Source organism: Coregonus clupeaformis, chromosome 12, assembly GCF_020615455.1.
Source record: "Coregonus clupeaformis isolate EN_2021a chromosome 12, ASM2061545v1, whole genome shotgun sequence".
In the NCBI taxonomy this organism is placed as follows: Eukaryota; Metazoa; Chordata; class Actinopteri; order Salmoniformes; family Salmonidae; genus Coregonus; species Coregonus clupeaformis.
This window is the reverse complement of record NC_059203.1, coordinates 23,620,645-23,632,776: the sequence shown is the minus strand read 5'-3', so window position 1 is coordinate 23,632,776 and position 12,132 is coordinate 23,620,645. Positions and strand designations below refer to the sequence as shown.

Below are 12,132 nucleotides of genomic sequence, written 5' to 3'. Positions count from 1 at the left end.
ATTCCTAAGAAATGTTATAATTAGAATGATAGAGAATGTGAGGATGCCATCAACTTCAGATATAAATAATACTTTTTTGGGGCTTTATCTTTTACTTAAGTGCTGTCTGAGAGGGAGTCTTACACCCCACTTTTGCATGTTTTTTTCTCCCATGGAAGAAAATCAACTATAAAAGCAATGAATCATAGGGATCTAGCTCTTCTCTATTTGCTGCTTAAAAAACATGACCATTATGTCTTGATATTTGAAATACAATATGCAATAAATCAAACTTACAATATTTAAATCAGCTTAAAAACATGAGTATGATAATTTACATGTTTTATTGTAAATTCCAGGAGAGCTTCAACATGGTCCATTCTGTCATTCTCTCCTAGGTTCACATGACAAAATACACAGTGCAAAAAAAGTCTGAACAAAATTCTCAGTCTCCTCTCTTTTTCTTCACATAAATACAAATGAAATCATCAATAAGAGATGCTTTTTAAGTGTCCCCCAGTGAGGGTGCGATGTCTGTTCTCCTTCATAGTAACTTCCTGTGGGGACGTGAGACTACTTCCTACTTCCCTGTGTGATTCGGCTCTGTCGGCCTGGCGACGCACCGCGGTAACCTGTGACCGACGCTAAAAAAGTAGCCCTCTTCCCCAGAGAGACTTTGTATACAGCCAGCCGTGTCGCTGGTCTTTGTCAAGTCACTTCATGCTACAAGTCAAAGTCTGTTTAAGATGTGGTGTTTATAACGGTATATATTTCACCCCTCCAGTTTATGCTCAGGTCTGCTCCTCCTCTCCTTCTGTGTCGTCACAGTTCACAATGTTACACACCAGGGAGGCATGGAGTGGCATGTCATGAAGACAGTGTTCATTCTCCTCTCTCTTGGTCCTCCTGTACCCTGTTAATGGGATGTGTTCTCAGTGTGCGGTTGAGTTGTGGTCGAGGCAGGCCAGTAGAACTGTGTTCTGATGAGGTGTAAGAGTGTGTGAGGCGTAAGCTACTCAGTTTGACTATAGTGGTCAGGATGTGGTCTGTACAGTGTCAACTGGAGGCAGTGGATTCTGGTCAAGTGAAGCAGGGCCGAGTGGATCACAGTGTGTGTGTGTGTGTGTGTGTGTGTGTGTGTCTACATGATAGGTTTGTCGGAAAGTGCACTTGTCTACATGGAGTCACTGTCCCCCTCCATAAGTTCATCTGGGTGTGTCCTGAATAGGAGGGAGAGAGGAGAGAACCTAATTGTATAGCATTGTAATGTATAGCCTGTTGTAGTATAACAGCAGTATAAATAAAGAAAAAAGAAAGGGGGATAAGTAGTCAGCTGTACAACTGAATGCATTCAACTGAAATGTGTCTTCTGCATTTAACCCAACCCCTCTGAATCAGAGAGGTGCGGGGGGCTGCCATAATCGACATCCACGTCATCGGCGCCCGGGGAATTAGACCATCACTGTGGTATTATATATCACTGTAGTATATTTCAACAGGACACAGACTCTGCAAATAGTTTATTTTAAATTATTTTGTCATTTAGCAGATGCTCTTATCCAGAGCCACTTACAGTTAGTGAGTGCATACCATAATTTTTTTTCTTTTTTAAATTAAATACTGGCCCCCCGTGGGAAACGAACCCACAACCCTGGAGTTGCAAGCGCCATGCTCTACCAAGCTACACAGGGCCCAGGGGGGAAATAGTTCTAGAGGATACTGATGCAATTATCTCCATGTGTTTGTAGACAACACCTGTCTAAATAGTGTTTTAAAGCTGCAATATGTAAGTTTTTGGGAGACCCGACCAAATTCATATAGAAATGTGAGTTATAGATATGTCTTTGTCATTGAAAGCAAGAAGCAGTAAAGCTGTACTATGTGCCCTATTTCTATGCTTCCCGTCTTAAGTTTAGTTTTTGCGTTTCTTTTACTTTCGGTTTTGTACACCAGCTTCAAACAGCTGAAAAAACTATATTGTTGGTGATTGAAAATATATTTCACAGGGGGTTTGATCGTATAATGATTCTCTACACTATACGTTGCTTGTTTTATCACATCAACTGAAATTAGACGAACTACTAGAATTTTAGTAACCAGGAAATGGCGGATTTCTGCATATTGCACCTTTGAAGGGAGACAGACGGTGCTGCGTCGTCTTTTGTGTCTTCTGGTTTTTCACACTCTCTCCCATAAAATTCAATTAGAACACTAATTGATTCATCTTCTGGTTCAAAAGCCAATCTAGGGACTGGTGTTGGAAATGATCGCTAATCTAAAGCAGTGTGATGAGATGCAGCTGACAGCTGAGGATTTAATGTTTGAGATGTAAGGCAATGTTTTCATCTAATACATATTTAAAGGGGTGGTTCACTCGTAGTACACATGTACATGATTTTCCACATACCTACAGTAGGCTGTTGTAGAGAAATAACTGTTGTAAAGAAAACGCCTCCTATGATTCCATTAGCTTTCAGTCCAGGAAAGCCAATGCTAGGCAGAGGCTGCTAAAAATAACTAATTAACCTAAATATGTATTTTGAGTGAACCATCCCTTTAACTATAATTTAATGTCATAACACTTCACTTAATATTTTATTATATTATATTAATATCAAATGAGACTACAGGGTGTCAGTGATGTTACCTGTCTGTGGATGTTTTGAGTAAACCATCACTTTAAATGTAATCTCACATTACATTATATTATATTGATATTATATAAGACTACATGGTGTCAGTGCTGTTACTACATGGTGTCAGTGCTGTTATTATATAGTGTCAGTGCTGTTCCTACATAGTGTCAGTATTGTTATTACATAGTGTCAGCGCTGTTACTACATGGTGTCAGTGCTGTTCCTACATAGTGTCAGTATTGTTACTACATAGTGTCAGTGCTGTTATTATATAGTGTCAGTGCTGTTACTACATGGTGTCAGTACTGTTACTACATAGTGTCAGTGCTGTTATTATATAGTGTCAGTGCTGTTACTACATTGTGTCAGTGCTGTTATTATATAGTGTCAGTGCTATTACTACATGGTGTCAGTCATTTTACTATGTGGTGTCAGTGCTGTTACTACATAGTATCAGTGCTGTTACTACATAGTGTCAGTGCTGTTACTACATAGTGTCAGTGCTGTTATTATATAGTGTCAGTGCTGTTACTACATGGTGTCAGTGCTGTTACTACATTGTGTCAGTGCTGTTATTATATAGTGTCAGTGCTATTACTACATGGTGTCAGTCATTTTACTATGTGGTGTCAGTGCTGTTACTACATAGTGTCAGTGCTGTTACTACATAGTGTCAGTGCTGTTACTACATAGTGTCAGTGCTGTTATTATATAGTGTCAGTCCTTTTACTATGTGGTGTCAGTATTGTTACTACATGGTGTCAGTGATGTTACTACATAGTGTCAGTGCTGTTACTACATAGTGTCAGTGCTGTTATTATATAGTGTCAGTGCTGTTATTATATAGTGTCAGTGCTGTTACTACATGGTGTCAGTGCTGTTACTACATTGTGTCAGTGCTGTTATTATATAGTGTCAGTGCTATTACTACATGGTGTCAGGCCTTTTACTATGTGGTGTCAGTAATGTTACTACATAGTGTCAGTAGTGTTACTACATGGTGTCAGTGCTGTTACTACATAGTGTCAGTTCTGTTACCTGTTTGTGGTGAGGCTAGCCATGGAGAGAGAGGCCAGGGCGGAGACGGTGTTATTGTGGTCCTCTGAGCCACGTCTCAGACTGTGTCCTTGGGCCTGCAGGTAGGACTGATCCACTGTGTGGGCCACCTCCCTCAACGACCGCCAGTACTCACCTAGAGAGAGAGAGAGAGAGAGAGAGAGAGAGAGAGAGAGAGAGAGAGAGAGAGAGGGAGAGAGAGAGAGAGAGAGAGAGAGAGAGAGAGAGAGAGAGAGAGAGAGAGAGAGAGAGAGAGAGAGAGAGAGAGAGAGAGAGAGAGAGAGAGAGAGAGAGAGAGAGAGAGAGAGAGAGAGAGAGACAGAGAGACAGAGAGACAGAGAGAGAGAGAGACAGAGAGAGAGAGAGAGAGAGAGAGAGATTGTTTCAGGTTTTCATATTGCAACCTCGCAGAGTACTCTCTTAAAAGTTGAGCTATTCTGTCTTTGAAGTATGTGAACTGTATACTAAGCAATACTACATCTAATACTTGTGTGTGTGGTTGGAATAAAATACCAATACCACAATTTTAATTCAGCATTCGTGTCATTTAAATCACACAATTGTGCTAAAGGACCTTGGTGTGTGTGTGTGTGTGTGTGTGTGTGTGCGCGTGTGTGTGTGAGAAATAGAAAGAGAGGACCATGGTGTGTGTGTTCCCAGTATTCACCACACATATATTTCACCCTCTGCCTAAATGAAGGGGCTTAACATTCTTGTGGCTTTGCAAATATTTGTAATTAATCTAATTGGAATGGGATAACATTTGCGCGCAATCAGGAGGGATGTTGTGAAGATCGTGTGTTAGAGAAGTGTTTGAAGATAATTGGAGCCAGGAAGGCAGTGGCCGGCTCTCTCTCTGTGTGTGTGTGTGTGTGTGTGTGTGTGTGTGCGTGTGCGTGTGTGCACAACTAATTTAGCAATCTAAAACAATTTAGCTGACATGGGCTAATTGACTGACTATCAGTGAATGACATAACAAGAGAAAAACTGTTGATGCACAACCACATTTCTAAATTGAGCCTTGTGTATTCTACTATTCTAACTCGCAACAGTAAGTTGAGACCCCGACTGAGTTCCCCAATTCTGGGGGGGAAATTGATCTGAGGGCTTTCAAAAGGGGGGCCGCGGGCCGCCGCCAGTTGCCCATGTCTGCTGTAGAGTGAAAGAAAGATTGAGAGAGGGAAGAATGATAAAGACAGAGAAATGGGATAAAGAGAGAGAAAGTGAGGCAGCTAGAGAGAATGGGCAAAAGAAAGATTGAGATAGGAAGAGAGATAGAAGGGTTGTGTATCAGAAGCTCACCCTGGGCCTGTATGACTCTCTGCAGAGAGAAGACAGCGTTGGGACAGGGTCTCCTCTCCAGGACTGCTTCAGACAGGGGCTCCACCTGGAGGGGAAGACACGGAAGGGTTGGGGGGAGACCTCAAACACTGGAGTAAAACATCAGACACACACAGGTAGCATGCACACACGTAGTGGTGTTGTTTCCCCTGAAACTGATCTAAGGTTAGTATAGTGTTGTTTCCCCCTGACACGGATCTAAGATCTGTATAGTGTTGTTTCCCCTGATACTGATCTAAGGTTAGTATAGTGTTGTTTCCCCTGACACTGATCTAAGGTTAGTGTAGTGTTGTTTCCCCTGACACTGATCTAAGATCAGTATAGTGTTGTTTCCCCTGACACTGATCTAAGATCAGTATAGTGTTGTTTCCCCTGACACTGATCTAAGGTCAGTATAGTGTTGTTTCCCCCTGACACTGATCTAAGGTCAGTATAGTGTTGTTTCCCCCATGGTGAAGGATAGGATTTAGGGAGAAGTAAGCTGATCCTAGGTCTGTGTTTACTGACCTGGGTGCCCAGCAGGGCCCTGACACAGGCCTCAGAGGCATCGCAGATGGCAGTGAGGTCGTGACCCCCCTCCAGCGCCATGACAACCCGCCCCCCCGCCAGCCCCATCAGCTGATGTGTCAGAACGCCAAAACCTTTGGGGGAGACACATTTAAATACTTTATTTCAATTTACAAATTACAATGAAAAGATTTAAAACATTCCAAAGTTCACTGATGCATTCCAAAGTCCTCCATATTTCCACACTCACACATGCACACACACACACACAGGACACCGTGTGGAATTGCCGCAAACTTGCTTTAAAACTGCAACATTTTCTCTACGCCCCATGGCAAAATGTGTAGAATTACAGGAAATTAACTCTAAAACTTAATTTTTTTCTCTCCGCTGTCAAGAGAGGGGCTGCTAAAATGTTTTGCTCGCAAAAGGCTAGGTCCGGCTCTGACTGCATGTGTGGGTATGGATGTGGTTACGCAGACCCCGCGAGCTACTGCAGCCCCTCATGATGAGTTCAGATTTTTTGTGGCCCCCACCTCCATCAAAGTTGCCCGTCCCTGGTGTGGAATTTAGAACCGTCAGAATCCTTTAATGAGAGTCCTAAGACTGTGAAGATGAGGTAGACATACTGGGGACGTGTGTGGCTCAGTTGGTAGAGCATGGCACTTGCAACGCCAGGGTTGTGGGTTTGATTCCCACGGGGGACCAGCGTGAAAATGTATCCACTCACTACTGTAAGTTGCTCTGGATAGGAGTGACTCACTACTGTAAGTTGCTCTGGATAGGAGTGTCTGCTAAATGACTAAACATGTAAAAATAAATTGATCTGTGTGTCCCCGCATATGATTTAGTGAGGAACAGTGAATAGTGAGCTTACACTTGGCTGACACTTTGTAGCCCCCCAGTGGCGCCAGATGTCCCTCGACGGCATCGAAACCAGATGAGACCAGCACCACGTCAGGACAGAACTCATAGGCAATCGGCATCACCACAGTCCTGGAGACAGACAGACAGGGAGGGAAACTAGACCATTAAACCCATTGACAAGAGAAAATAGTTATTCATGTCTTCAAAATAGGAGGTTCAATGCTATTGTAGGTCAAGCACTCCAACAAGTACAGTACCATTCAAAAGTTTGGACACACCTACTCATTCAAGGGTTTTCTTTATTTTTTACATTGTAGAATAATAGTGAAGACATCAAAACTATGAAATAACACATATGGAATCATGTAGTAACCAAAAAAGTGTTAAATAAATCAAAATATATTTTACATTTGTGATTCTTCAAATAGCCACCCTTTGCCTTTATGACAGCTTTGCACACTCTTGGCATTCTCTTAACCAGCTTCATGAGTTAGTCACCTGGAATGCATTTCAATTAACAGGTGTGCCTTCTTAAAAGTTAATTTGTGGAATTTCTTTCCTTCTTAATGCGTTTGAGCCAATCAGTTGTGTTGTGACAAGGTATACAGAAGATAGCCCTATTTGGTAAAAGACGAAGTCCATTTTACATCAGCAGATGTCACAAAGTGCTTATACAGAAACCCAGCCTAAAACCCCAAACAGCAAGCAATGCAGATGTAGAAGCACGGTGGCTAGGAAAACCTCCCTAGAAAGGCAGGAACCTAGGAACCAGGCTCTGAGGGGTGGCCGGTCCTCTTCTGGCTGTGCCGGGTGGATATGATAAGAGTACATGGCCATTAAGGCCAGATTGTTCTTCAAGATGTTCAAACGTTCATATATGACCAGCAGGGTCAAATAATAATCACAGTGGACATAGGCTTCTGCATGTGACTTTGACCCTTTAAACGACTGTACATTCAACACCCTAGTCTCTCGTGACACACAAAACATACTGTGCTTTATTGCTTACTGTATATCACATGCTCTTGAAGAGAGAAGTGTAATGTAACATTCATGGTTGGGAGAGATGTGTACAGTATATGTATGACCACATAACATGTTAATTTGCAAATAAATCACTGACTACCCAGTCATATAGGGTGACATTTTGAAGAGACATGGTCAAATTAAATCCCAAGTTCCACGGATCTAGCCTGGTCTGAGATCTGTTTGTGCTGTCTTGCCAATACCTGTGGTCATCGCCAATCAGCACAAACAGATCCGGAACCAAGCTACCACTGATCAGTCCAACTGTCGGAAACGTTTCAACAAACATCCAGGTAACATACCCAGGTATGTGACACAGTGTGACCCCATTTAAAAGTAAATTAAAGTTGAAACGCTAACCATATGGTGCTCTGACTAATGACACAAATAATAGATGGATATAAATTACATAAAGTTGCACAGATACCATTTAGCCTAACGATAGTTACACATCATTTACATTTCTCAGTTTGATTGAGACTTCAATTGGCTCATTCATCCCCCCTCCTCTCCCCTGTAACTATTCCCCAGGTCATTGCTGTAAATGAGACTGTGTTCTCAGTCAACTTAGCTGGTAAAATAAGGGTAAACAATTTATAAAAATTGTGGTTACTGTCACTAAACTTAATTTAAAAAAACATTTAGCCTGTACCTTAAAATTCAATCATTGTTTTATGTTATATGCAGTTACCAGGTACACCCGAGTAACTACTAGGCTACATTCTGGATACCAAAGTAGTTAAAACTGACTACATGACAATAAGGGCAACTTTATCTAAAGTGTTAGTAAACAAATAACAGGACCAGGACAGAGATGGTCAGAGGGGAGGATGAGGAGGATGAGGAGGATGGGGAGGATGACGCCTGCACACCCTCTCTATTTTCATCTTCTGGAACCGCTTCCCTTGTTCTTCTCCTCCTCCTCTTCCTCTTCCGCCTCCTCTTCTTCTTCCTCCTCCTCTTCTTCCTCCTCCTCTTCTTCCTCTTCCTCATCCTCTTCTTCCTCCTCCTCCTCTTCTTCCTCTTCCTCTTCCTCCTCTTCATCCTCCTCTTCCTCATCCTCCTCATCCTCCCGTTGCTGCTGCCAGTGATTTAGCGAGTGTACACGGCCCATGCCGTGTTTGATTCCCCTCTCTCCCCTTTCTTCCCCCTCTCTCTCTCTCTTCTTCTCTTTCCCTCCCCCCTCCCCTCTCTCCGGCCGGCAGTTCAAAGCGTTTTGGCGGGCGTCTGGTTCCCATTAGGGGCTCGGTCCTCTTCTCACGTCACTGACAGCCAGTCATCTGGGATCCATTGGGCTTAATTACGCCGCCTTTGGATTCCCTAACAATGCACTACCCCCACGCCATGCACTCCCATCACCACCCCGATCCCTCCCGGCTTGCACTACCAGACCCTGCAGCCTGTGCATCCCCTCGCACACACACACAAATAAATGAACATGCACGTGTACATGAACAAATACAAATGGGTGTGCATACACACACACACACTTCCTCTTCAGTAACACGCTCTCAAGCTTCACAAAAATTCACAAGGCTACATCAACCCCCCCACACCCCCCCTAACAAAACCTACCTCATTAGATTAAAAAAAAAAACACCACTGACCCCACCACCTGATCCTACTGCATATCATACACACACACGCACACACACGCACGCACACACACACACACAGCATGTTGTATCCCCCAACTAAAGGAATTTGCCAGATTATACTGAAAACCACCAACCCACTATTTCTTTAAACAACTCAACCTCCACCCCCCGGAAATCTCAATCATGAATATGAATAAAATTAGAAAGATTGCATGGAACCAGGTTATTACATTTATGAAATTTCAAGATGCATAAAATACGGCCAATGCAGAAAGTTGAAATTGGGTTTATCTTTTCTGGCTGTACAGAAAGTCTGAAATTGGGTGCATCTTTTCTGGCTGTACAGAAAGTCTGGGGAATAGAGTCTCAGTCACAGATTTTCCTTGCACAGAATTGACAAGTTATTGCTTTACAGTGTTTGTTGGTGGAATTGGGTGGGGGAGCGCGTGGTAAAGTGAACTAATTTTCACTTGAAAAAATGTGTTTCTAAGGTGAATTCATGGGATTTTACATTTGGATTTCCCAAATTGCACACTAGGATATAGCCTATAGGTCTACAAGAAACAGTTGCTAGGTAACATCTACCTGTAGGCTACTTAGAAAAATAAGTGATAGTTGCTAGGTAACATCTACCTGTATTGACAGCTGAGCTACTGTACGAAAAAGGTACTAGGTAACATACACCTGTACTGAAAACGAAGTGACAGTTGCTAGGTACTGGGAACTACCTGTACACATAACGAAGATACAGTCACTAGGTAACATACACCTAAACTAGGGAACAGTTACTAGGTTTCCTTCTTCTTCTTCTTCTTCTTCTTCTTCTATACAACCAGTGAATCAACACAGACCATACTGCTAAAGTGGCTCTCAGTGAGTTAACAATTAGCATAGTATGCCTAGGGTAAACATTGAGCCTAACGTCTGCCTGTTGGAATCGATGGCTCGTAACGGTACAGTATGGCTTTCACCGTTAGAATCCTGAGTTTGACAAGCTTGGCCCACCCACTGTGTGTATGCACCATACGGACCTCACATACTGTTCATCGTCTGGTGCCGAGCCAACACCGCTGACAGGAACGCTCAAAGTTCATTACGCCGCAAACCGAGCAGCTATTCATTCAGGGGCTGTGGCTTGAATGAAGTGGAAAGTGCGGTGCACAGAAAAAAGACACATGGGGACACACCTCCATTCAGTGGCATGGATCTACACCATATGCTCGAGGGCATCACAAACATCAAACTTGCACCACAATATAAACACATGATACTGTACATGTCTGTTATATCACAGCTGTGCGTAGTATTTCAAGGATGAGTGAAGAGTTTTGGTGAGACTTTCTATGAATCATTGACTAAAATATAATCTTTGCACTTTTGTGGTTTTGTTTTAATGTGAATTGGGCTGGAGCTAAGGTGAGGTAGGTTAGGTGTATCTCTAACTCTGTACCTGAATGCTGCTAGGTATTCTGTGTCGCCCATGGGGGGGTCCAAGCCTCCTGACCACGCCACGTTGACATTGAAGCCTTCACCTGCTCCCGCTCCCACCTGGACAGAGAGGGAGAGAAAGAGAGAACGATATGGTAGAGAGATACATAGAGATATTACTTGTTATTCATTAATATTCATAGTTATCATGTTAACATCTTAGTTCATTGAAAGTTGTGCTGAGAGTTGAGGGAAGGTCAAAATGCGCATTTGTGCCATTGAGGAAAAGCTGCGTCACATTTCAATGACATAAGGGAGTGATTACAATTTCTAAATGAAAGACGGCTGGACATTAATTCAACGCCTCCATCAACTCAACTATTTTTATTTTTTATACAATTTGTCAAATCTGCTCATAAATCACTCAGAGCAACAACAAAACTACACACAGAATATGTCCCAGTTTTAACAAACTACAGGGACATATATTCTTGAGTTTAGTTTCTAGCTATATTTCACCCAAACTCAGCACACAGAACCAAATGGTAACATCTGTCACGAGAGACTATATTTCACCAAATGCCAGGCAAAACCTTGCAGGGTCTTATGAGCAGAGTAGGCCTTAAAATGCCTGCCTCTCTTGTAGTCCTGCAAGCGGCTATTTACTGTAACTATTTCGCTTTTGAAAACCCCTCCACCATCGCTCAATGTCATGGTGAGGAGATAGTGAGGACTGAGTGACACCCAATTGGTAACAAACCGTGGTCATTTCCATTGTGTGTGCGTGTCGTTGTGTGTGGTTATGTGTGTGTGCTTGTGTGTGGTTATGAGTGTGTATGTGTGTGATGATGTGCATCGCAGAGTGTCTCTCGTGGACGGGATGTTCACAGGGTAAACTCAAAACACATGCGCTCCGCCATCAACTGCCAACTAGTCTCTCTCTCTCTGTCTGTCTGTCTGTCTGTCTGTCTGTCTGTCTGTCTGTCCGTCCCTCTCCCTCTCTCTCTCTGTCTGTCCCTCTCTCTCTGTCCCTCTCCCTCTCTGTCCCTCTCCCTCTCTCCCTCTCTCTCTCTCTCTCTCTCTCTCTCTCTCTCTCTCTCTCCATTGTTCTTCTCTTCTTCATCCTCTTTCTTCATTTTTTTTCTCTATTTTATTTCCCTTTCATGTTTAAGAGATGCTGGAGCAGATTAGGGGTACCCTGATGTACCACTGGTCACATCACGCTACCCTCTAGTGTGTTATATAGATACATGGTGCTGTGGTGTCATCACTGCTACCCCCTAGTGTGTTGTATAGATACATGGTGCTGTGGTGACATCACCGCTACCATCTAGTGTGTTATATAGATACATGGTGCTGTGGTGACATCACCGCTACCCTCTAGTGTGTTATATAGATACATGCTGCTGTGGTCAGATCACGCTACCCCCTAGTGTGTTATATAGATACATGGTGCTGTGGTGACATCACCGCTACCCTCTAGTGTGTTATATAGATACATGGTGCTGTGGTGACATCACCGCTACCCTCTAGTGTGTTATATAGATACATGGTGCTGTGGTGACATCACCGCTACCCTCTAGTGTGTTATATAGATACATGGTGCTGTGGTCAGATCACGCTACCCCCTAGTGTGTTGAATAGATACATGGTGCTGTGGTGACATCACCGCTACCCTCTAGTGTGTTATATAG

General features: G+C 43.0%; 1 protein-coding gene across 1 annotated transcript in view; it reads right to left on the bottom strand.

Moving 5' to 3' along the window:
- Positions 1–286: 286 nt before the first annotated feature.
- Positions 287–12,132, bottom strand: part of LOC121578019 (histone deacetylase 7) — a 92,258-nt gene continuing 80,412 nt past the window's right edge. Inside the window, exons 19-24 of the mRNA XM_041892059.1 lie at positions 10,461–10,558; positions 6,397–6,515; positions 5,520–5,653; positions 4,974–5,058; positions 3,654–3,807; positions 287–1,199 (exon numbers count right to left, since the gene is read on the bottom strand). Of these exons, the coding sequence (XP_041747993.1) occupies positions 1,154–1,199; positions 3,654–3,807; positions 4,974–5,058; positions 5,520–5,653; positions 6,397–6,515; positions 10,461–10,558 (636 nt within the window). The 3' untranslated portion in view covers positions 287–1,153. The remainder of the gene's footprint in view (positions 1,200–3,653; positions 3,808–4,973; positions 5,059–5,519; positions 5,654–6,396; positions 6,516–10,460; positions 10,559–12,132) is intronic.